This window comes from Lingula anatina, chromosome 9 (assembly GCF_051362555.1).
Source record: "Lingula anatina isolate TDL-2025a chromosome 9, LinAna3.0, whole genome shotgun sequence".
Taxonomy (NCBI): domain Eukaryota; kingdom Metazoa; phylum Brachiopoda; class Lingulata; order Lingulida; family Lingulidae; genus Lingula; species Lingula anatina.
Window position 1 is genome coordinate 19,974,896 of NC_141775.1, and position 26,688 is coordinate 20,001,583.

The window sequence follows — 26,688 nt, forward strand, 5'->3', positions numbered from 1 at the left end:
TGTTCAGTACACTTTGTTTACACTGACAAGTCGAGGTCAGAAATGCACAATGTTTTTCTATGTAATTACGCAGTTTCAGTTTTGATTAGTGAATTTTCTTTTATCTGCATGGTCATTTTCCGAACATTTGAATAAGCCACGAAATATTTCTCATCGGAAAATCACCCAGCAGCTTTCCAAGTACAAGCGAGTGACGTCATGATGCACTTCCGGTTTTCGTCAAGATCTTGAAGGGATTAGCGTTATGGTTTGCTGCACATTTGAAGCGTTCTGTCTCAAAATGTACTTGACTGCTTGGATTGAAATTTACAGAACTTATTCTTCACATGATATCACACATATGTGCTTAATTTGAGAGCTTTAGCTGTTATATATTTTCTACAGTGCCCATTCAAAATTGAAAAAGAGCTATTTTCCGTCAATTTTTCTTGAAGGGCAGGTCTACATTTGACAGATTTGCTGTCTTGTTTTATCTGGGTACAAACACGACAATTTAATTTTCTGTAAAATAAGTCTTCTTTATATGACTGAGGATTATTTTTCTTTTTGCCAAGGGATTCCACCTTCTATGTGTTTTTTGTTGGCCATTATACCTTATGTGCCTTGAAGACTGGGCACTTGATACCAATTATACTTGATCTTATTAGACGCATTTTCGATGTAATTTATTTATTTTTATACAATATTTATAGACCAATATCCCAAAGTTATATGTTAAAATTTTGTAAAGAAATTCCTTTATCTTAGCCACATTTTTGTTTACTTTAAGATTGAGTAATTTTCTGCTAGAATGGTGTTTGATATTCTTCTTCTCTTTATTCTACAGCCGCTCCACCTGCCTCTCCTGACAGAGCAGCAGGTAAGTAGTGCACATGTAGTAAAACAAGATTCCGTCTTTTGCTCATAATCTGCAAGAGTTGTTCTTAGCTTGTCGATTAAGTATGTGAGTTCCTGCATTCTTATTTTCATCAAACTGTATTAATAATGTTATATTAAAATTGACTATACCTTACAATTTTAATTGATTTTAATGAATGTTAAAACATTCAGTATTTATCACCCAGTTATGTTTTGAGCTTACTCACTTGTATTCAACAGAGAGGATACATTTTTAAGAAAAAAATGTTTTTTTTTTTGGAAATTGCCGATAAACCTTCAGAAACAGATGAAAGCTTCTAATTTATTTGATAACTGTTTCACAAAGTTAATTGACACTAAATACATTCAAATTTTGTCAATGATTACAATACTTTTTTATGCTAAAAAGTTTTATTTTAACCGCACTGTTTATTGTACAGTTCTTTTCAAAGGTGAAAGTGGATCTCATACCTCTGGGGAAGAAAACATGAGTAGTATAAGAATGTTGACGATATGTCGATGTATGAACAGTCCCTGACAAATGAAATAAATTAGATTGAAAGCATGTCTATAAAGATTAAGGTCTAGTCTCTCACAACCCCCCCCCCCCCCCCCCCCCCCCCCCCCTTGAAGAAGGCACATCAGCTGAAAACTCAATTGGGCGCTTGATACCAATTATACTTATTACATGCATTTTCAATCTAATTTATTTATTTTTATACAATATTTATACAATATACTGCGGGATTAATACGATGATTTGGATAAATATGCACGCATTGCAATACATAACAATATGCATTATGCTAAAATCATTTAGTTTGGACATAGCTTATTGTATTCATCGCAGTGGCAGAAAGGAACCATCTAGATGATATTGACAAGGAGCTATTGGAAAAAATTGAGAAAATTGCCCGAGGGGAAGATGTGGAGCCAGAGAAACAGGTCACAATTTGGGATTTTGCAGGACAGGATGTCTACTACACCACGCACCAAACATTCCTCTCAGAGCGGATCATCTACTTGTTGGTATTCCGACTTGACCAGGACCTCGATGATAAAATCCGTGTATACAGGGGAGAGAAGACGCTGAAAGGTATTGTTGAGCTTTATATCTTTACATGTATAAGCTACTCAGGGCCCTGATGTAAATAATGGCCTATCAACTGTGTGTAATTTCTTTATTAAAAGATCCACATTTTTAAATCTCTCTATTGCTCTTAATATATATATATATATATAACATTGAGATTTTAGTAGCGTTAATTTTAAATGGTTCCGATGAGTGTTTTGGATTTTAATATTCTAGTGATTTTAAGGATTTTAGTTATATTTACCATTGTAAGCCGCCCAATAAGAAACATTATTATTATTATTATTATTATTATATTATTGGCGCTATTTTTTAGCAATGCTGAGGAGAAAACACTGATTAATATTCATCTTTGCATTAACATCAAGGCTTTGTATGTATTTTTCAGAGTTTATTATGTTTTGGTTAAACTCAATCCATATGCACACTATTGGAAAATTGAGGGAAGAAGACAAAAATGCCATGCCATACGTCTTGATTATTGGAACTCATAAGGACATGTTATGCCCACAGGTGAAAACGCTTTTCTTATCACAATTATTCAATTACTACCATACTTATTGTACCACCAGCGTAGGCGCTGGCGGTACACATGGTTTTAGTCCCGACCCGTATGTTCCGCCGGTTCCGTCGGCTCCTGCGGCTCCGCCGCCAAGTCACCGTTACCGCTTCTCCTCCTAGACGGTAAGGGCCTCCATACCCATCTCTTCGATTTAGGTCACCTATAATCTCAACATGTCCACGTAAAATTTGGGCTTTGTCGGTATTGGGGTCTAGGTGTGGCACTTATTGCAATGCACCCTTGTCCAAAAATGGCAAAATTAAATGCATATTATCTCCCCTACGGAAGGAATTATGGGAAAAATTTCTACAGACAGCTTTCCAAAAGTCATATGTGTAGATTTCAAATATGCCCTTGGATTTGACCTTTAGAGTTTCGAGTTACGCTGTATCCAAAAGTAAATATTGGTAGTGAAAGCAAAATGTGCAGTACGGTAATGGATAATAAATTTTGAACTCCGGAAAAATAAAACATAAGGCTTGGCAAAGCAGACAACTTGTGGTCAAAATTGATATTCTTTCATCAAATTTGAACATCTGGAACTTCAGAGCACCTCCCATTTCAAGAATTTTGACCAAAATGATGTTTTCTTTATTTAAATTAATCTTTTCTGTAGGAAATTTATGGCACATTATGGTAACTCAAAAATTTTAACATTTAGTCCCTTCCCAGATAGCAATGAGCGGTCGGGCCGACGTCGGCATTGGTCGGCACGGTCGCTGTCGGCAGTCGTTGTCGGGCCGACGTCGGGCCACTACTAGTGACCCGACGTCGGGCCGACGACTGCTTCACACCGTCGGCCCGACGTCGGTATAACGGTGGCTCATCAGCTGTGCGTCGGGCCACTACTGGTGACCCGACGTCGGGCCGACGACTGCTTCACGCCGTCGGCCCGACGTCGGTATAACGGTGGCTCACCAGCTGTGCTCGATTTGCACTAAGCGGCCAATTTCAAATCGAGGTCACCCACACTAAGCGGCCATAGATCGTTGCAAGTGCACTTGACGGTTATTTCATATTTTCCGTATTTTGCACCAAATTGTTAGGTAAGTATTTACTTTAAAGTGTTTATGTTTTTCGTACTATAGGTGGAGATTTATTTGTTGTAGATGAATTAACGAAAACAAGCAAATCTGTCAATAATTTGTTAGTCGTAGCTGCAGGCAGTTGGCGCGCTGCATGCCACCTTTGAACCAACGTCGGGGCGACGTTGGGTTTCCGGCGGCCAAAAAGATTTTCCCGCTCAAATTCTTTTATGCTTTGAAAGACATTTCAATTACCACATTTCATGTATAGACAATTTATAAATGTGAATGAGCAACGTTCTAGTACTTTTTTTTTGTACTTAGGAGTATATATTGTTTATATTTTCTCTAGTTGAATTTGAAATGCTTATATAATAGGGGTATATAGCAAGGCTGCATGATACTAACATGTAAACTTATAATGTCAGCATGGGTTTAACAATGGATAAACCTTATGGCATACATTCCAAACTGAGTTTAGCATTAAGGGGTATAATGTCCACTCAGATTTTCACAGGTTTTCTGTTCAAAAATGGACCTCAGTAGGCTAACCTAAAATATCCAGAGGTGGTTCTTTTAGGAAGGGGGGGGGGGGCAAGTTTAAATTGAATTTTTTTCAAGATGTTTAGTCAAATACCCACAGGGTATGATATAATAATGTTTCTTTTTTGGTTTAGGCTCATAATTAGACAAGGCATTTTGTGCACATTACAAAGCCACACTTAATATGTATCTCATATTTCTCTTATAGTCTTCCATCATGCATTACTACCTATTTGTCGCCTGTGTTGAGCAGTCAATCCTCACAAGAAAATACACTTGAAAGGTATGTGTGTATATAGTTAAAGTGCTTCAGTGTGTCATTGCCATGGTAAGATGCAGTAGTTTAACTTATATCATCACTATCAATGGATTAAGTAGTAAACAACTAAGAAATTAATTTAGCCTACTTCTTGCCTGCGACTCTCTTCTGGAATTTAGTACATTATTCTTCTTAAAATACATGTAAGTGACAGGGATGGGGGTAGGAGGAGGAGGCTGGAGAAGAAGAAGGGTAATATATTTAGCAGAGTAACCACTTCCCTGGAAAATAATTACATTATTTCGTCTACATTTCAAAGTATACATTAACAACTTCATTTTTAAACGCAACATTACGAATAAGCGCGGGTGGATTGGATGCGAACTAGGAAATAAGTCATTAGAAGACAACTGAAACCAACGGTTCAATAATACGATAGAGAAACATGGATTGTTGATTCGTTGCGGCCAAAATGGAGCGTACAAAACTAACCTGTCTGTCCCTGACCTCATAAAGTTTAGAACATTTCACATCGCAAATAGAAAAAATAATAGTTAGAGAAACGTGGATCAGTATCATGCTAGATTCCTTAAGCTTGGTTTCAGTTGTCTTCTTAGCCGTTTTTTATTTTGCATATCAGTGAAATAACATATGATATTAACGGTGAATTTTGTATGTTTTATTAGATTAAGTGTGAGTTTTTAAATTTTTTTCTATTCTCTTCACAGAGAGAGAAGCAGCCCAGGCGCCGCAGCAGAGTTCCTCAGATGAATCTTAGTCATCATCATCATTCCTCTTCGTCCCGTGTGGGAATTAAGGCCACAGTCACTTCTTTCCAGCGTAGTGTCGTAGTCAAAGATATGCTGCAAATCTTGCGACTCACAGAGCGTCATCTATTTGATATGATGTTAACAATGCCATCAAATGTACGTCGGGGAAACGAGGCAGAAATTAAAAGACAGAATTAGACACCACCGCTGCCCTTTAAACAACAAAAACCTCTTCGTGCCTGTGGGACAACACAACACTCAGCTAAAGACATCACGTCACCGTCTTAAAAGGAAACGACACTAGGCAAAGACGGATCGTCGTACAGAAATGTATTAGAACACTAAACACCCTGAATAATGGACTCAGTAGGGACAATAGTTTCTTAAATGAATATTGATTTTTTATATGTTACGTTTAGCGTTTAGGACGCTTTTGCAGCATCGCGTGCCTTTAACACATCATCGACGCCACATACCCCAGGAGTTTTTCTTCACCATTTTTTAAATGTCTCTGAAGAAGGCCTAGGGACCGAAAGCTTGGATTATATATGACATCTGTAAAGTAGATCTTTAGAGATGCATCAGTAATAATATTTATTTTCAATAACTAATTGAATTATCGTTATTAACTCACTCAGATTTATAAAGATGTTTCTTCACAAAACATGATTCACGTTGTTATTATTATTATCTTTTAGGCCAACGGGACTTTTTCACTTCAGTGAGAGGGTTATTACGAAGAAACGCCGCTGCTACCCTATTGCCAACGTTCGCCAATTGAGTCATAGCTGGCTGACCATGGAGAGTCCATAATAACATTGGCTAATTAAAGAACGGCATTATTTGCATAACGGTGGTAAAACGATGGTTAACTACGTTGGCGCGAAGTTGGCAAGAAGGTGGCACCGTTGGCATAACAGCGGCTAACCGCCGATAGTAATAGCTCATAACGACATTGGCCCAACGTTGGCGCGACGTCGGCAAAAGGTCGGCATTATAGTGGCTGACTGCCGGTTATCGATAATAACGTTGGCGCGACGTCGGCAAAAGGTCGGCATAACAGCGGCTAACCGCCGATAGTAATATAGCTCATAACGACGTTGGCCCGACGTTGGCGCGAAGTTGACAAATTGTCGGCATGACAGCGGCTGACCGCCGTTTATCCATAATGACGTCGGCCCAGCGTCGGTGCGACGTTGGCAAAAAGGTGGCAGACCACCGGTGGGCCAACGGCGGGCCGCCGGACACGCCGACTTAGAACCGACGTCGTCTGCCAACGTTGGCCCGACGGAGGCAAAGTCGTCGGGCCGACGTTGGCGCGACCACTCTTTGCTATCTGGGTTATATCTCCAAAACTGGCAGAGATAGGTCCATAGTTTCTATTGAAGTTGAATAGGAAGTCATATACTGGCAATCTACATGTGACCTTAAAATTGACCTTTGACCTACTTTTCACCATGAACTGAACTTTGCAAATTTTGATTCCCTTTTATCTCCAAAACTGGCAGAGATAGGTCCATAGTTTCTATTGAACTTGAATAGGAAGTCATATACTGGCAATCTAAGAGTGACCTTAAAATTGACCTTTGAACTACTTTTCACCATGAACTGAACTTTGCAAATTTTGCTTCCCTTTTATCTCCAAAGTTACGCTGTATCAAAAAGTACATATTGGTGGTGAAAGCAAAATGTGCAGTACAGTAATGGATAATAAATTTTGAACTCCGGAAAAATAAAACATAAGGTTTGGCAAAGCAGACAACTTGTGGTCAAAAATGACATTATTTCATCAAATTTGAACCTCTGGAACTTCAGAGCACCTCCCATTTCAAGAATTTTGACCAAAATGACCTTTTCTTTATTTTAATTAATTTTTTCTGTAGGAAATTTATGGCACATTATGGTTACTCCAAAATTATACCATTTAGTCCCTTATATCTCCAAAACTGGCAGAGATAGGTCCATAGTCTCTATTGAACTTGAATAGGAAGTCATATACTGGCAATCTAAATGTGACCTTAAAATTGACCTTTGACCTACTTTTCACCATGAACTGAATTTTGCATATTTTGCTTCCCCTTTATCTCCAAAACTGGCAGAGATAGGTCCATAGTTACTATTGAAGTTGAATAGGAAGTCATATACTGGCAATCTACATGTGACCTTAAAATTGACCTTTGACCTACTTTTCATCATGAACTGAACTTTGCAAATTTTGCTTCCCTTTTATCTCCAAAACTGGCAGAGATAGGTCCATAGTTACTATTGAAGTTGAATAGGAAGTCATATACTGGCAATCTAAATGTGACCTTAAAATTGACCTTAAAATTGACCTTTAACCTACTTTTCACCATGAACTGAACTTTGCAAATTTTGCTTTCCTTTTATCTCCAAAACTGGCAGAGATAGGTCCCTAGTTTCTATTGAACTTGAATAGGAAGTCATATACTGGCAATCTACATGTGACCTTAAAATTGACCTTTGACCTACTTTTCATCATGAACTGAACTTTGCAAATTTTGCTTCCCTTTTATCTCCAAAACTGGCAGAGATAGGTCCATAGTCTCTATTGAAGTTGAATAGGAAGGCATATACTGGCAATCTAAGAGTGACCTTAAAATTGACCTTTGACATACTTTTCACCATGAACTGAATTTTGCATATTTTGCTTCCCCTTTATCTCCAAAACTGGCAGAGATAGGTCCATAGTTACTATTGAACGTGAAAGGAAGTCATATACTGGCAATCTAAGTGTGACCTTTAAATTGACCTTTGACCTACTTATTATCAAGAACTGAACTCTGCTAATTTCTTTCTCTTTTAACTCCAAATCTGGCAGAGATAGGCGAATAGTTACTATTGAAGGAAGTCATATACTGGCAATTTACTGTGACCTTGGAATTGACCTTTGACCTACCTTACGATGAACTTAACTTTGATTGTACCATTTTTAGTTATATATATATTTTTTGCATATTTTGAAAATTCTTGTTGATTGCATTTTTACAGCTTGTTAAGCACAAGACTGGTGGCTGTGTTCCTTATTTTGTGTATGTGGGGGTCTATACGAATGCGCTTGCTCCAGCTGGTGGTACAATATTCAGAGGCGATATCGCCTCTCTGATCCTCTAGTTCTATGTATAATTTGTATCCCTTCAACCATATCACGATTCCTGACGAGTGACTTAATTATTTAGAAACTTTTCACTATGTGACTATTTGTGGATGGCATGATTTAATGTTGGGGGAAAAGGGTGTCCCTTGCCCACTGTACTCCATCCTAATTTTATAGGTTCATTGCAGCACACCCATTTTTCAACTTGAACGAAGTGGACTATATCATATACACATATATACATGTACATACACACACCCTGGTAGATGTTTTCTTTCGCTCTGACACTTAAGCATTATTATATAGTAGTGAAAAACTACAAAAGAATCTTAACATCTTTTCATTCATAGGGCGAGGTTGAAAAGATTTTTGATAAACTCAAGAAGTGTCTCGATGACAAGCAGGTACTCAAGGACCACGTCTATCGATATTTTGCCATAAGCAACTTGGCCGAAGACGATGAGGAGTTTGCTGAAATAAAAAGAGCGATCGAAGATTTGTGCGGTTATAGCAGCGACAGTGAGGCTACCGTTCAACATCTTCCAGTGAGTTGGATTAAATTGGAAATGAATTTGGCAAAGAAGAGTGAAGAAACACCCATCATAAGTATTGAAAAATTGATGGAAATGGCGCAAAGGGTAGGACTCCCTGATGGAGAATTACAAGAAAAATTCATTCCTTACCATCACCGTCAAGGCGACATCCTACACTTTAAAATTGATGGACTGGAAAGTGTCGTCATAATAGATCCACTTTGGTTAGCAGTTGTGTTTTCTGCCATCATGACCCCGGCCAGCATTCACTCTGGATGCAGTCGCGGCCATGTCCTGAAAGATGAGCTTGAAAGAGGAGTCCTAAAAGAGGAGGTATTTGATGAGTATCTAAAAGAATTCAAGATGGCCGAAAAAAAGACTGAAATCATTCGACTTATGCTGCATTTCGACTTGATGTTAGAAATATCCCAATCAGTTGAAAACCCTCTGCCTGGACATGGAAAAAGAAGATTCCTCGTACCCAGTATGCTGGTATCAAATAACAGTGCGAATGAGACAAATCCGCAGAAATATTTGCTTATCGCATTCCCTCATATTCTGTTTCCTACTGGGTTATTTCATCGTCTGACCATCCGTCTTCTAAGGAAGTATAAAGCTCAGCAATATAAAAATAACATCCCAGTTGTCGGGTTTGACAGCGCCTCCTTCCGCCTGGCTGATAAACAGTCGGTGCTGCATCTCGCCATTGAAAATAAGGCCATGAAGTTGTTTATAACTAATGCCACTGGACTCCCTCCAAAGACTCACGTGTATTCAGAAGCAAGAAAAACAGTTGAAAACGAGTTGACAGTCCTTCGGGATACATACTGCCCCAGGATGCATTTTGGCTACAGCATCAGGTTAACAAATGACGGACCCAATATTCCAATAAATGCACATGATGTCCAAACAGCCGATTCCATATGTGCGTATGTAGAGAACTCTGAAGTGTCGGTAGATTTAAGGCCATATCGCGTTTGGTTTTCTGGTAAGCAGTTTGAAATATCACGTAGTGTTGTTGTGAATAGACATTAGGCCCTATGCTATTTTAACATAGAACATGCATTCCGTGTTAATTGGTTCACAGATCTTAACATTTTAAAAGATCCCTGATTACACAGCATGTAATATCTGAAACCAGATACCATTAGAAAATTTAGGTTTGATTAGTTTTAATTTTCAAAATAATTTATCGGGAAAAATATATTAAGGATATTTCTGTTTTGTACATATATTTTTGAAAATATTGATTTTTTACACAAACACTAATGACATACAATGTTAGTTATTTCTTATGAATACTCAATTGTATATGCAATAGACTAAAAAATGCTCAATTAGAAATTAATGGGAAAATTTATATTAATCTACCCTTCTTAACCCTCAAGTGACCGAGTGGGGTCATTTACGACCCCAGCCATATGATTTAAAGTGCCATCTCTTTATTTTTTATTCAAATTTTCTTTCCTTGCATGAGTTTGTCAGTCTACTAATCCTACACACTTTCCCAGTTTTTTGTAGGGATCAACCAATTAGTGTGGCGTATACATCAAAAACTCTTGTGGGGTCATTTATGACCCCAAAGAGAACCATTGGTTTTTACATATTAGTTTTTAAATTTTATTCAAATGTTTTGCCCAAGCAACACTGACAGGAAAATGTCACATGCATGTGTTTCATGCAACCAGCCAGTGTGCCCAAAACATAGGCACAAATAAGTGGTTTGTGAAGATTGTGCTTGAAGTGTTACTAATAGTGCATCGCTGAATCTAATTTCAGTAGCTTTGTTGGAACTTGTTCTCATAACTGGATCTCTCATTTTGACGGTTACAATTTTCGGGTATTTCTGAAATCTAAATAATTCTGTCGATATCATATTATACATATATTAACAAATTGTTTGTGTGGATTTTTTTTTATACACAGCTGTGGTAGTAACATACATGTAGGTTGATTGAATGTGTTCTGAGTAGTATGACTTCCTTACCAGCATTAGGGTATTCCCTACTCAGCAAGTCAGCTAATTATTCTTATTGAAGTTAGCAGGATGCTATCTCAACATAAATCAAAATATTTTTTCTCAAAGTAATTTTGTAATGTACTTTTTTCATTTAGTGTGGCAAATAAAAAGAGAAATATTTCTGCAAGTGGAAACTGACAATGACTGTCTAAATACCGGTGTAATGTTGTTCTTAAAATCTGTGCTTGGTTATTTCATGCAATAAAAGTATTATTACCAAATACTTATTACATTAGATCATTATAAAATACTTGTCTTAAATCCTGGGAGTAGTATGGGTGTGATAAAGCCTCAACAGCCTTTTATAATAAGGATCCCTGTACAGAGCACAATGGGGTCATAGATGACCCCACTTGGTCATTTCAGTCAGTAAAATAGCTTGGTCTCTTGAGGGTTAAATGAACTATGTACTTGTTTGTAACATTTTTATTAGAAACAAAAGGCAAGATATCGTATTCAGATTTTACTCAAACATGTTATGAATTAGCAACCTGTGATAACAAGTCATTAGAAACATGTCAGTGAAAAATAAAACCAAAATTAACAATCATTTCGGAATGACACTTGGATTTTGAAAGGAAAAGTATGGCGTATGATAGGACATAAAATATTTTGATGGGGCCCTAGAGGCCAAGTGCCAATATATAATATATATTAGGCCAATCTTACCATTTTAGCAGCCCCAGACAATCAAGACCGTCATGCAGCCAAGTGTCCTGAAAACGAGGCAAGTTATGAGCTTTTAAATACGTTTGTGTCTAAGTACTGCGCAGCAAACACAGAACGTTATTATAACGTTACCATATCATATGTCCAAAAACATTTTGGTAACATTATAGTAACGTTCTGTGTTTGCTGACCATTATCCTCACTTGCACAAGTTTTAGTAAGACCATGAAATTAAATGTACTCGTATATACACAATCATAAGAAAAATTGGATACACTTAGGCATAAATGCACACTTTTCACTCTGTTACACTTGCTATACGACCTCCGATATTTTATATATGATAAATATATGATAAATTTATATGATAAATTTCACATAAAGACAGTGTATGTGTGCGTTTCAGTACAAGAACGATTCCGAACCGAGAGGTCGTGCACTCATTATCAACAACAAGACATTTTCCGTGGACTGGCTTCCAGAACGTGATGGTACCGAGGTAGATGTTGTTGCCTTGAGGAAACTATTCCGTTACCTCCATTATGAGACAGACGTTATCAGTAACCTGACTGCAAATGTGAGTACATTAATAAGATCATGGTGTGTTTGTAATAAAACGAACATCGTAAAAGCCAAATGGCTTTTAGGTTTCAAAGACTAACATACATTTTGGTGATATCTAAATATATTTATCAGTGACACAAAGATGATACAATTGATACTTGAACCTTTTGGTTCAAAACAGGTGTTGTCAAACAAACTTTTCGGTCACATTTTATTATGTTTATCTATTTCACTGCAATATATTTTTCTACTAAAATGAAGCTTTTCACTCGTTTCTGTTCATTGCATGTATTTGTATTTATATGAGAGATGTATGGTACACTGTATAGTTATACAACATTGGTCAAAAAGGTTGCCCCACCCCTATTTACATGTACTTTTATTTACAAATGATCACCTTACAGCTGTAAATTGTTAGAAATAGTGCTTTTTATTACGGATACCATGTCTAACGTGATTAATGGTTTTAAAAATACAAAATAGTGGTGAAAATATACATATTTTATACCATTTAGTAAAATTTATAAGAGGTACCCCCTCAAATCGACTGTTTCACTGTGACTTCTACAGATGTAAATGTCTATAAAATTGAAAAGACGCCATCAAATGTCACCAAATTCACACACAATTAGCATTAGGGTATGCTCGTTAAAGGTCACATGCCTAACAGCGTGTGTCTACCGGGTACTGCAATTATCTCCTGTAGATGGCGCGACAAGCCTTCAACACGGGTTACAATTCTGTTTTGTGGGATATTGTCCCATTCTTCTTAAACAAGTTGGGGGAGTTGGTCCACGTTTTTATGGGGTTGGTTTTCCTTTGCATTGCACACTCCAATTCATGTCACAGTTGATTAGTAAGTTTAATATCAGGGCTCAAAGATGGTGGTTCCATCCTTAGACCATTGTGTTTCTTTAACAAACACTTGCCAGGCTAGAGGTGTGAGCAAGTGTGCAGTCATGATAAAGCCTGAAGTAAACCCCAAAGTCAGTTCTTGAAGATGGAATGAGATATCAGCTGAGAATGCTATGTTCAGTGATCCCACAGGCACCTGAACATGGCCATCCATCACTGGAAGGAAGTCGATTTTGATGCAGAATCAAATTATTTCTTGTATCCCATCGATGGTCAAACAGAGTCCATAGACATGTTTAAAAATGCCTCTCGGAAGGGTGTGTGTAGGGTAATATCGCCTGAGGTGTTAGATCAATCCGCATATGGAGAACATTCCAAGCCCATGGGAATAATACATTGTTCCTTTTGGAACAAAACGTAACAGGGGTATTTTAATGTAACATTCTCAACAGAAATCTCACTCCATTTGCAAGAGATGACTTCAGGGATGCTACTGGCTTTGTTATGACAACGCACTTGCTCACAGCTCTCATCTGGCAAACGATTTGTTGCAGAAAGACAGGGCTCTGAGGATGGGACAACCATCTTTGAGTCCTGATTATATCCTACTGAGCACCTGCGACATAAATTGGAATGTGCATTGCAGAGGAGAACCAATTCCTAAATAATCTTGACCAATTCCACCACGCTCTTTAGGCGGAATGGGACAATATCCCACATAACAGAATTGTTGCCCATGTTGAAGGCTTGTTGCGCCATCTACAGGAGATAATTGCAGTACGCGGTAGACGCACACGCTGTTAGCACATGATCTTTAACGAGCGCACCCTAATGCTAATTGTGTGTGAATTTGGTGACATTTGATGGCGTCTTTTCAATTTTATAGACATTTCTTTACATCTGTAGAAATCACAATGAAACAGTCGAATTGAGGGGTACCTCTTATAAATTTAACTAAATGGTATAAAATGTGTATATTTTCACCACTATTTTGGATTTTTTAAACCATGAATCATGTTAGACACGGTATCCGTAATAAAAATCACAATTTCTAACAGTTCACAGCTGTGAGGTGATCATTTGTAAATAAAAGTACATGGAAATGGGGGTGGGACAACCTTTTTGACCAATGTTGTATACAAACAGACATGGCGTACAATCTACAAATATACCACCATATGTCCGTCCTCGGTGGCTACTACCTTTCACATTCTCTGTTAGCGTCAAGTATGAATTGATGCTGCCATTTTGCTTTACGATGTCGTTGATAACCCAATTCCGTACGTACCACGTCTATGCAGTCATTGCATGCTATTTCGTTTGAAGTACACTATGTTTTTATGTCACTTCTTCTTTTATTTTAATGTGTAAAGGAAATGAAGGAAGAAATAGCACAAGAAAGTCAAAGAGACGATCACAAGATCTACGATTCTTTCATCTTGTTTCTACTGAGCCATGGTACCGAGGGTGCTGTTTATGGAACGGATGGCTATCCTTTACCCTTCAAATATATCAAAGCCATTTTGAATAACAGGAACTGTCTTGGCCTGTCGGGCAAACCGAAAATGATATTTATTCAGGCTTGCCAGGGAAGTAAGTTATGGAATGTATTACACAAGCTTGAATACCTGCGATGAAAATAACATGCAAAATTATTAAACAAATGTATTGAGATATTAAACTGTATTAACAGTCTGTCTCCTTAAAATTATATTCAGCCACACGAAACGAATGACGCTTAGTATTATGTAATTGTTTAATTAGTTAATACTGATATCAATTCTAACTTATATGTAAACATATAATCCACATAAGGGTGTATGGGGTGTTTCATTATTTTTCCATATTCACCCAGAGAGATGGGACAGTGGGACACTCCTGGACGGACAAACAGTTCAACAACCACAGCAAGCACCACCTGCAGCAAACCTTGGTGATGAGGTACCCGATGCGCCACACGAGATTCCAAAGCCATCCAATGATCCGACTATGTCCGATTTTCTCGAGGTCCATGCGACGTCACCAGGTACTTTAACCGTGTTTCTTTGTATGCCATTTTACTTAGGCCTTACAAATGTGTTTTTCATCAGAAAAAAAAAATCAAAATGATAAGGTGCACGTGGTGATGCTGGGATTATGGCATTTTGCCTCAGGTAGAAGATGGTGTGCATTTTGTGGTCTATCGACATATTGTGGAGAACTGTATTATACGTGTATACTTTAAAATGCTCACTACATTACTGCACCAGTAAATACTGAAAATGGTGCATGTATTTTTATACAGTATCAAATAAAATATATGTGCCAAATTTAATTAAAATTTACGTACATTTTTGCCATAATGCTTTTAAAAATGCTTTCAAGATCACTATGAAAAACGAAAGTGTGTCGAGATGTTACCTAATTGTATTTGGGAAGCTGTCAGACGATTTCTTTCGAAAAAAGACTTTGTAGCTTATGCAAATGTTGAGAAAAAAACATGCCGATTATGGAAAATTCAATTATCAAAATTTAAACTACGTAATTCGACAGATTTTAATTTAATTTAATTTAAAAATCGCTATCGTGTATTTCTGACATTGAATTCTCAGTGTGCACAAAATGTAGGCATCGAAGGCATTCATGAATGTCGACACGTTTGATTCTTTGAATCAGACGCTTCATGTTACTTGATAGCGCAGAGGCATGCCAGGGAAAACAGAGGAAGAAAAACAAGTTCTGGTTTTTCTTGATTGAAGGCTTCGATTTGTTGAAGGGCAATTCTGTATAGCCTGGTTTCCAAAGATCGTGTGGCAGGCATATCAGCAAAACAAAATGCATCGCCAAGGACCGGAATGCCATGGCAAAATGTTTTAAGTTTACTTTGTTATTTTGATACAAATAAGCTTCCGGTTGACATAGATTTGACTGGTCTCCAACTTTCCATGCTGCACTGTGCCTGACCGAAAAAAAAAAAGCCTTAAAATGAGTAGTGATTCAGTGTTCCAATGATGCCTGCGATGGCTAGAAACGTGACCCGTATTATTGGCCTTTTGGAGATCATTTCAGGTCGGTTCACTGTAACACTATCGGCAAATATACTTTACTAATAGTTCCTCGATCTATGCGATTTATGAAATTTGCTTTTCCGCACTCTCAGTGAGACTAAGTACTGTTATATTAACAAAATAAAAATAAACAGTACCGTTGCATCTACGAGTAAATAATACGTTAAGGCTTCAGTATTTTCTGTTTCAGATTACGTATCTTGGCGACACACGGGAAAGGGAACATGGTTTGTTCAATCCATTGTCGATACATTTTATCGTGAAGCACACAAATATGACGTTTTACAAATGTTGGTGAATGTAAGTACTGAAATAACATGAACTACATTATTTTACATTGAAAGTGTGTTAAATTCATTAGAACACCAATCAAATATAAAACATAGCTGCCAGAAGAAGTGACATGTCGTAAGAGGTGACTTATGTAAATACAGTCCAACATGCACAGACTTTTTAAGAACCAGCGAAATGCTCTTCTGTTTATTTTGACAGTTTAATCAGAACTGTTCACTTTATGTAATATTTTATTTCACCAGGTCAATCACGCGATCTCTCAAAAGCAAACAACAATGGGCAATAAACAGGCACCAGAGATAGTTACCAGCTTACGAAAGAAAGTTTTCTTCAACATAACTCCAGGTAAGCAAAAAGAATCACATCTTCCCGAGGTGTATTCGGCCGAATAATAAAGACCCGAGATCAAAAGTAAGCAAAAACAACAAACCTGGAACGTGTTAAGGTACAAACAATGCTGCCAGTCCTGCTGAAGATCTCATCCTTTTATCAAATGTCTCAAATCTCCCACCCAGTTGCAGACCCCACCTACAAAATTGTTTCCCAACTTCAATAAATCATTCCCAACTAAAGCTGGAACTTCAAGGTTATGATCTTCATAAGGTTATTTTTCTCATCAATGTTATTTCTATGTGTTTCCACCTAAATTGCACCACAACTCCTAGCATTCACGCACCTCACAGTCATTTATCAGTATATACTTACTCCTCCTGAAGTGATTTGGGATTACATTGAATCAGGTTATCCTTTGGGCGGATTGCTGGCACAATTTAATCTCCTTCTTACAGATTTCAAATATTCAGTGTTACATGTTATCCCTACATCTGATCTTCACAAAACTCTTGTAATTTACGATCTTTTTTTTATCCCAACCTGGTCTCGGTTGATTCTAACATTCCAAGAGAGTTCTCTGTGGCACTTCATTGATGCTGTTATCGCACATGTCCAACATTTTGTTCGTGGTGCTCTTTTAGGTATATCTTATATTCAAGATGTTTTCCACATTTTACCGATTATCAACTGCGTCCATCCCTTAAAGGCCCAGTGGGTCACCTGTGACCCACACGTTTGACACGTCACGACCCACACCACACAAAATGAATCCACTTCATTTTACCATTTCCTATTCCTTATGTACTAGTTTATCCTTGTTGACCAATTAGAAACTAGATCATTATCCTTCACTTCACTCAAATATGTCTGCCTCCATAAGAAGGAGTTAATGCTATTGTCTAGTGGGTTTTTATGTGTCTTTATTGTCATCTCAAGGTAAATAATAATTTCAATATTCTGCCTTTTCATTATAAATACAATAGTCTTAAACCACACAGAAATGTTTTATACAGTTGTTAGCTACGCTTCCAGGATTAAATTTATTTTTTCATGTTGTTATTGTAATAAAAAGAGGTTTGTGATATCTTGAAACTTAGTCATTTGTTTACCTCTAAAGCCCAGTGGGTCACCGGTGGAACATAACCAAAAACTAGGTCAATGTTGCCCAAAACATTTTTTTCAACATTTATTGATAAATATGCTTATTACAACCCTATTACCTAGGCATTAAACTTTTCATGCAAGAAAAACATGTCCTGGAGTGATCTGTTTTATTATGAGAAATGTTTGCCAATAGGTGCAAGTTGTTCGTGCCAGATTTTTTAATCTATGAGTAAAGCTATGCAATGGATTATATTGGAGAGATTTCATGATTCGGCCATGTCCCGTATACTAGATGATATCTGTTTCATTGGACCTCAAAATTCCAAGAAGTGTCAGGTTGATTTTTCTTGTGTTATGCACATGGATAAACGTTTCCATTAACGCAGTAAAAACCTTTACTCTGACCACTTGTTTAACGTAAACAACCTTTACTCTGACCACTTTTGTTTATTTTATCTCATCGAAATAGATTCAATACAAATGAAACCTTGGATAGGCTTTTAGGGTTTAATCTGAAATAAAATTTCAGGCATCGGTCAAACGTGTCTAATTTGGTTCAGTTTTGTTGTGGGATCTGGTTGATTGGGCGAGTAATGACCCACCCACTTATTGTCCATGTGGTTCAAGTATGGTGATTTTGATGATCAAGGCAACTGCTTACTCCCTTGTTTCATAAAGTTATCTGCTATTCCAGGTTCTCTGTTCGAACCAGTAATCTCATTGTACAACCTTAAATTACTCCTAATGTGCCCCCTAGTCATGCGATTCCCAGATTATAACTTACTTTGATGTGTTTAGGATCTTATTATTTTTTTACTATTAAAAATGATAATTTTCAGTCATATGCACTTTACCTCATTTGCCTTTGAGCAAAAACAGAGCTGTGTTGTGCTAATGATCATTTGGCTACATAAAACAGCAATTTAGATAATTGTGTTTATGTAGAGAATGTCTACATCAGTGAGATTTAAGTCATCCAGCTTTTTAGCTGCTTGATATTTACCCGCATTGTTACGTAGTGCAGTTTAAGCAGCTACACTGGAAGATTACTTGCTTCACTATTTCATTTTTATTTGGACACATTCCACCTTCCCGCATCACCCGCCTTAGTCCTTTTGTTTTTCTCTATTTTTTTTCTTTTTTCACTAACCAGAGTCTCTATTTCTGCGCCAATAACTATAACTTTGTACATATAACCCTCACTGGGGTAGCGCTAACACTCGCCAGTTTAGCCAAATGCTAAAACTTGCTGAAATTGGCTAAAGAAAAAGGGCTTGATTTGACTTGTTGTAGTCAAATTATAACCATTTTGATAACAGTTTGACAAAAAAGTGGTGATTTGCCTAAGAGAAAAAAAAATAGCTAGCGCTACCCTAGCCTCACCTGCCTTTGTCGCCATCGATGCTGATGCCATGTACTTTAACTCTGAGTGGAAAACCATATACACTTCTGTCTTTAAAGCTGCAGAACCAACGAAAAAAAAGGCCCAGCTGGCTTGATCAAATTATTCTTTCAAAACTGATGTTTTTTTTTTTTTTTTTTTTTTTTTTTTTTTACATGTTTTAAGAGATAATAACTCTTCGTTTTGGCAAAATAAATGAATTTTCCTGGAGTAAACAACACTTTTCCCATACTTACCAATGGTTAATGAATCCATTTTTACATTCAAAGTCCCTGTTTTTTTTCTAAAAAGTTTGTTTTTTTGTTAAAATCTCTTAAAAGATTATAACAGAGTACAGCTATCAATGGAAGTCACGTGATCTGAAGACAAGCTCAGATATCAGAATAATAGCTTTAACTGCTGTTTTTGTGGTAAAACAGAATATATTATATTTCTATGAGTTGTTCACAATGTATTTATTGTGAAATAAAGATATCATACAAAGAGTTATTATCCCTTTAACTATATGCAATACAGCTAACACATTTCAAGGAAAACTGATAAGTGTACCTAAAGCACAGATCAAATGACTAAAATGCAGGTTGAGCTTCAAACTTTTGGGTTTGATAGACCTATCATAAATGATGTGCATGGGGACTTTGGATTTTAAAAGTGGACCTGGGGAATTGGGCTGTGCCCGGGAGGAGGGATAAATAAATATTTCTACATTTTAATTTCTGCTATCTTCTCCTATACAATTAGAGGGATTGCATTTCAATGTTGATAGTCAACCAAACATCAGGGATGCATGTGCAGGGGAAAATAGGATTTTCAATACACTTGGGGGTTGGGCTGTCCCTGAGGGTGGTTTATACTAATTTTTTTTCACATTATAATTTTTGATATTTATCCCAGACAATAGCAGTGAGGAAGTTGACATATTTATGTATTGAATCTGTTTTTTTTTTTTTTTCTTTTTTTTTTGATCAGGAGAAATATAGTTCTATCAATTGATTTGACAATTCTTTTTCAATACTTTGCTATAGGAGACAGAGATGACGGTATGTCTCAAGAAGAAAGAATTTTAAAATTACCTGCACCACCCCAGACCAGGCACTCTGCCTCACAAGGCAGGGAGGAGATCAGAACAGATGATCTCAGAGATACATACCTGAGGAAATTCTCCATCACTCCAGAAGGTGGACATGTGCATCTGAAGGAAGTTGGAGTATTCCTGTTAGTGCCTCCAGGAGCTCTGGCTGAAACTACAGAAATGTTCATTGGTATAAGTTGGAGAGAAGAAGACATGCCACCGCTGCCACCGTGTCAGACTAGAGCAAGTCCAGTTGTTGTCTGCGGACCACATGGCCTGACATTCAGAAAACCAGTGTACCTGTCATTTTATCACTGCATATCAGGCACACGTCAAAGAAAGATGGGAAAGATCTGTCCTGAAAATCTGACACAGAGTTCAAGAATGGACAATCCATTTTACGTATGGCATTCAGTAACTCACTTAAATGACCCTTGTAAGTGGAAAGTATTGAGCAGTGATTCTGCTGTGTTGACAAACACCAAATGTGTCTTAACCGTGAACCAGTTCTGCAAACACAGTTTGTCATGTGACAGTAAGCGTCTTTCTGCCTTGGTGTTTGGGTCATTTCAGCCTCGACATGTCTCCTTGCTGAAACTGATGGTGTGCTGTGTCAATGACACCAGAGATGAGGTAGAGGTGAGAATTAACATATAAGTGGTTTTCATTTTTGAGTGTTTATGACTATTCCTGACATATTGGCATAATATCCGTGCTGTGGATGATTGCAAATAACTGAGGTAAAGTTGTAATTGGTCACTGCATTAAGTTCCTTTGTTAATTTTCATTCTTTTGAATAATAATGTGCATTGTATTTCAGTTGGCTATTTGCATGACATAACCCAATAAATCATTTTGTCATCATGTCTGTTGCATTTGTTTGTGGATATCATTTTTTGATACCCCTAAAATGCATGTGTGTTGCTATTGAAGGGTAAATACTATTTGTTTGAATGTTGTAGAATGTGACAACTAAAGCTAAGGAATCTCTCCAAATGGAGATGTTAGATCTGGAAAAGAAGTTTCAATTCTTAACTTGTGAGTACAGTGAGAGTAAAGAAAAGGAGTCCTATGATGTCAGCCTATCGTTGGACAGGTTTGAGACAAAGTGGAACATGCATGAAGATTGTCCTAGAAAGGTTGGTATTAATGAGTTATATTTTTCAATATTGTGCAACAAAGATGTGTACACTATAATATGCAGGCCATTTTATGCACTGAAAAAGGTGGGCTTTTATTGCTTATATTTTACAAAGATATTGTGTAACAAAGATATCCCATATAGGCGTAAAGGGCCTGTAGTGTGATGATTTTGGCAGATTAGTGTGAAAATATCAAAATTAGTTTCTTAGATAATGATAGAGAGAGCTATAATAATAGATAATGATAAAGAGAGAGTGATAGTAAATAAGTCTAAAAAAGACCCTTTTGCGTTTTAGGTGATAAAGTATGTGAAATTGCTGAAAAATGAAACAGAACATGTAATATATACCCTGAGGCCTAAAATGACAGAGGGACTTGATGTGTTTGATTGCAAGATACACATAAAGCAGGAAGTATCTGAGGATCAGGAAGAGGATATCAAAGTGCTGACATCCACTGTGTTTGACATCCACTGGATGTTACCAGTAAGTATAGACAGGGAATTGGGTTACTATGAAGTGAGGAGACATTATCTTATGTTCAGTGTGATATTGTCTTTGTATGATATCATAGTAAGTAAAACATTATATTGTTGTTGCATCTATTGGCAATAATCAACCCCAAGCTTCAGCATAGTAACTATAACATTATACTTTTGTTGCATCTATTGGCGAGGTCCAACCCAGAGCTTCAGCATCATTCAGGACCTAGATTAGTAATGACTAAAATGCAATGTCTGTAACTGTCTTGTTTCTTGTCCACACATTTAAAGGGCCAAGAGCTCTCCGTATGAAATCAATATTGCACAATAAATACATTGTAACTGCTCATACAAATATAATATCATTCCATTTTACCACAAAAACGGCAGCTATAACAATAAATCTGAAATCTGTGCTTGCCATCTGACCATTTGACCTCCATAATAGACCGGTGGCTTAGGGCAAAAAAATGGGCAAATCGTTACACGGCAGATACAATCACCAAATTGTGCATGTGGGTACATTTTGACATACTAAATCAAATTAGAGCCATAGCCCACGGGAAAAAAAAATACCGTTTTGCCAAAAAATCCAAAATGACCGCAAATTTGTGAAATTCTGTAGAAATGTATACAAGTACATACCTATGTTGATTTTTATCAAATTAAGTATTTTCTCAATGTTTTTCACACCCTTATTACCCATATAAGGTATATGTGTCAGATGACAAACGAGTGTCCTTGGACTTTTTGATATATCCAAGATGGCCGCCTTATGGCATAGGAATACTAAAAACATGTACAAAGGTTTTCAACTAATACCAACTAGGAAGAAGCATTTCCCTCTATCTATTAAATTGTGTTTCTGAGTGCCTTATTACACAAATAATATATTTGTGGTGAGTAACTAACCTTTATTCTCAGGCATTTCGAGAAAAATCCAAGATGGCCGCCATATCAAAGTGATACTAGTATACACATAGGGCTTCTTTTGTCATGGAGATATAATATTAATTGATAACTTAGGTTTGTTTCTGAGTATTTTCCTCATCTTTTTAATCCACTAATAAATAAGTGTTGAGAATGTTATGTGTATCCTTTTTGAAAACAAAACAAAACAAAACGGCTGCTATTGGCCATTGAAGGTGGGGATCAGTTAATACCTGCGAGAGATAGGCTTCCATATAAAATGAAGCTAAATTCAGTTGTTTTTCTGTTGTTGTTATTATTATTATTATTATTATTATTATTATTATTATTATTATTATTATTATCCCATGATACATATGATAGGTAATTAATGTCCATATATTTGATCATTTTGGGGAAATCCAAGATGGATTGGATTTTATAGGCACTTCTAAGGCAAATGAGGGTAATTATGATATTTGTCAAAATAATTAGGGGTACACACTTGTTACCCACCAGATATATATCTCAATGTCACATTTTGGTATTTTTAATGTGTGAATTTCAACTGCAAACAGCCTGAAGCCATTTACTAACTAAGAATTCTGAATGCCTATATACAAAGAGAAACATAGAAATATTATTATAATTGCTGGTTTTTATGTTGATCATCATAGTCACCGCCAATTGACTGAAGACTAATGATGCCAATATATTTATATATTATTATTATTTGTTCTTACAGCACCTGTTTAAAACATCCAGAGAAACCTCTGACTTGGGCGAGTCCAGCCTTATGGATGGCAAGTCCATTGTTAAGAATATACAGAAGAAAAGGAAATACAGCGATGACGATGATGATGATGATGATGATGACAGCAGTTACCATCATGGCAACCCTTCAACATCAAAACAAATCAAGTTGACACCAAGCAATACATCCCCTGCTAAAAGAAAAAATGCTACATCAACTAAAAAATGGAAGACTTCAGATGATGAAGATGTACGTTCCTTTGAGCTACATGTATTCCTAGGGACTTTTCTCAAAATAATTAAAGATTTCCTTAAAACATTTTTTCACAATCTGATGATTTCATATTTTACGAATGAAATCGGTGGGTTCCATGAATATTGAGAACCTATAATTTGTGCACTTCTATCACCGACAATATTCAAGGAAAGCTGTGTTAGCTATTTTATTCTCTAATAAAGAATAATATTGCACCGAACTATGTACATCAGTATTTTCTGCTTTTTGTCTGTTCGTTTGACAGTTTTGCAGAATTGTTTGTATTTAACTTGTGTTCTTCTTCTTTTTTCTGTATTTATTATTGTTTATTATTAATACCATTATTTCAGGACCAACTAAGATGGGGGCCAGTCTCTGGCCAGGAACGGGAGAAGCAAGGTGACGCCAACTACCAAACAAGTGGCAATTTAGTTCACGAATCCCCACCTTTACCAGTCACTGCCCACCGCCTGGAGGAACAACGTGGCGTCCACTTTCAAACAAGGAGGAAATCGGGCCATGACCCTGTGGCTACTGGGGATCAAGACCAGGGTGTCCCCAGAACAATGGAAAACCAAGCTCTTAACCCGGCCCATGGGGATAATCAGTTAGAAAGGTTACCTGCGGCAGTGACACATGAGATTGCTGGAGTTCTAAGACAGATCCCTGCTAATTCAGGCAACACAAATGTTACCCTCAATTTGCAACTGGTTAACCAATATTATAACTCAGAAAAGGCATCAATGACACACATGAAAGAGAACGATGTGTCAACATCTTTTCACAAACATATTCCTCCACGTTTGAAAAAACAACTGAATGAGACACTTTCTCAAGATGATGTATGGGACCAAGTAAAGAAGATGCATGGCATTTCAGATGAAGCCCCACGTCCTCCCGATATTGTGGCTTCTTTGTTGTCTCAAGTTAAGGGTTCTATTGCATCTTTCATCAGTGTGTTGTTAAAGTTAAAAGAACGCCACAGAGAAGGACAGCAAGACATTCCACAAAATTTGATTGATGAAGTCAAGGTAACTGACAATTTGGTCAAATGAAAGAATTAGTTTTTTTTTTCAAATTTTACACGCAAGCATACAGAATGATATCATGTTTTGGCTTCAGAGATTTTATATTTTGCAAACATCTGTAGTATTTGTTAAGATGCTCCTCAGCAAATCTATATCTTCAAAATCCAAGTGAAATATCATTAGAAGGTATAAAAAGGAAAACTTAATCTACATGTTGCATATTATATTTTTTATATATTTTTAAACAATTAAAAAAATTTAAAAATGCAAATATCTGCTTGCTTCCAGCAGGGTGCTCTTTCAAAATTGAAGTTTATGATAAGGTGTAAAAATGCACTTGTCTACACAGACTACTTACTTGGCTTCTTATATTTCTTTCCTAGGATGGGCTTAAGGGTGAAATGGAGTATAAGAAACTAAAACAGAATAAGATCCACTTTTCTGAAGAACTTTATATTGATATTGGAAGTATTTTAGATTACTGTAATCAAGATGACATGGTACCAGATGAAGAGATTACAGTGCTTAAAAATACTGCCAAGGAAAATCCACGAGATGCCTGTAGAAAGTTGTTTGAAAGACTAATTGCAAGTAACCCTGAAAAACAACCAATCAAATATTTAAAAGATGTCCTCAGAAAGTGCCAACATTGGCATCTGGCAGATGAACTAGAAGTTAGCCACCAGGATGTAGAGGATGAATTACAGAAATATGAAGTTGGAGGTGATCGGGCTACTTGTGAAGAGCCATCAGCGATAGGAATTTAAGCTCCCCCACACCTGTTACAGGTGAAAACCCTATTTGACCACTTAAAACTACATGTGTACAGTGTTTGACAGTATGATTTTTATGCTGTTTGGGTCACTGTTGACTAGGAACCTATGGTGTTTTTCCACCATATTACTTGCATGCTTTAGATATTGTTATCACATAAAATAAAGTGACTTTCTATTTCTAGTGATATTGAACAAACCTGCCGAAAATCTACAATGGCACAGTCCATGATGCAATATAGATATTTCCCACATTTTTTACTAAGAGCATTATTTGTGCTGTGATACTCATCTGTACTAAAACACATAATGCCATGTGTAGAGGTGTCCTCAAAGAAGTATCTGCTGCTGTTTACCATCATCAGAGCCAGTGTAGACATTCCAGTACTTGTAAATATTTAGCTGAAAACAATGACACATACTTAATTAGGACAATCTAATAGTTGTAAAGTACTTGTATATATTTAGCTGAAAATAATGACATATATTAAACAAGACAATCTAGTAGTTGTAAAGTACTTGTATATATTTAGCTGAAAATAATGACATATATTAAACAAGACAATCTAATAGTTGTAAAGTACTTGTATATATTTAGCTGAAAATAATGACATATATTAAACAAGACAATCTAAATGTTGTAAAGTACTTGTATATATTTAGCTGAAAATAATGACATATATTATACAAGACAATCTAGTAATTCTAAAGTACTTGTATTTATTTAGCTGAAAATAATGTCATATACTTAATTAAGACAATTTAATATATATATATATATATATATATATATATATATATATATATATATATATATATATATATTAAACACACTAACAATACTTAATTGCTACACTAGTTCTTGTAAATATTGAATTGAAAATATTCAAAATAATTAAGATGCCCTAGCACTTTTATAGTAGTTGTAAATATTGATTTGAAACTACAAACAATACTTTATTAAGACACATTGGTAATTATTAAATACTTGTAAATATTGAATTGAAATTACAGACAATGCTTGATTAAGACAGTGCTCTAGTACTTGTTAAGTAGTTGTAAAAATTGACTAAATACTGACAATACGAGATGAACAATATAATACTTGTAAATATTGATTTGAAAATATTGACAATACTTAAGGCTCTCTAGTAATTGCAAAATACTTTTAAATACATGACTGAAAATACTGATACCACTTAACTGAGAGCCTCCAGTAAATATTTA

The 26,688-nt window shown here is 36.4% G+C and overlaps 1 protein-coding gene and 1 long non-coding RNA gene across 2 annotated transcripts; both read left to right on the plus strand.

The window, feature by feature from the left end:
* The first annotated feature begins 790 nt into the window (after positions 1-790).
* LOC106163440 (uncharacterized) lies at positions 791-26,140 on the plus strand. Its single transcript, XM_086995541.1, has 16 exons — positions 791-859; positions 1,690-1,954; positions 2,340-2,464; positions 8,576-9,746; positions 11,456-11,505; positions 11,854-12,024; positions 14,240-14,459; positions 14,722-14,892; positions 16,104-16,213; positions 16,450-16,552; positions 20,072-20,757; positions 21,081-21,257; positions 21,558-21,746; positions 23,397-23,654; positions 24,011-24,691; positions 25,072-26,140. Exons 1-16 carry the CDS (start codon positions 791-793, stop codon positions 25,453-25,455), a joined length of 4,830 nt encoding a protein of 1,609 aa, XP_086851667.1. The 3' UTR covers positions 25,456-26,140.
* Positions 3,312-5,779, plus strand: LOC147760118 (uncharacterized). Its single transcript, XR_015331215.1, has 3 exons — positions 3,312-3,559; positions 4,290-4,364; positions 5,069-5,779. It is a non-coding gene; the product is annotated as an uncharacterized LOC147760118 (long non-coding RNA).
* Positions 26,141-26,688: the final 548 nt, after the last annotated feature.

What these genes read in the sequence shown, in the direction of transcription:
- LOC106163440 (XM_086995541.1), top strand. Translation starts at nt 791, where the DNA reads ATGGTGTTTGATATTCTTCTTCTCTTTATTCTACAGCCGCTCCACCTG. An exon ending in TCAGTAACCTGACTGCAAAT is followed by an intron (nt 12,025 to 14,239) that starts GTGAGTACATTA and finishes TAATGTGTAAAG; the next exon opens with GAAATGAAGGAAGAAATAGC. An exon ending in ATGAAGATTGTCCTAGAAAG is followed by an intron (nt 21,258 to 21,557) that starts GTTGGTATTAAT and finishes TTTGCGTTTTAG; the next exon opens with GTGATAAAGTATGTGAAATT.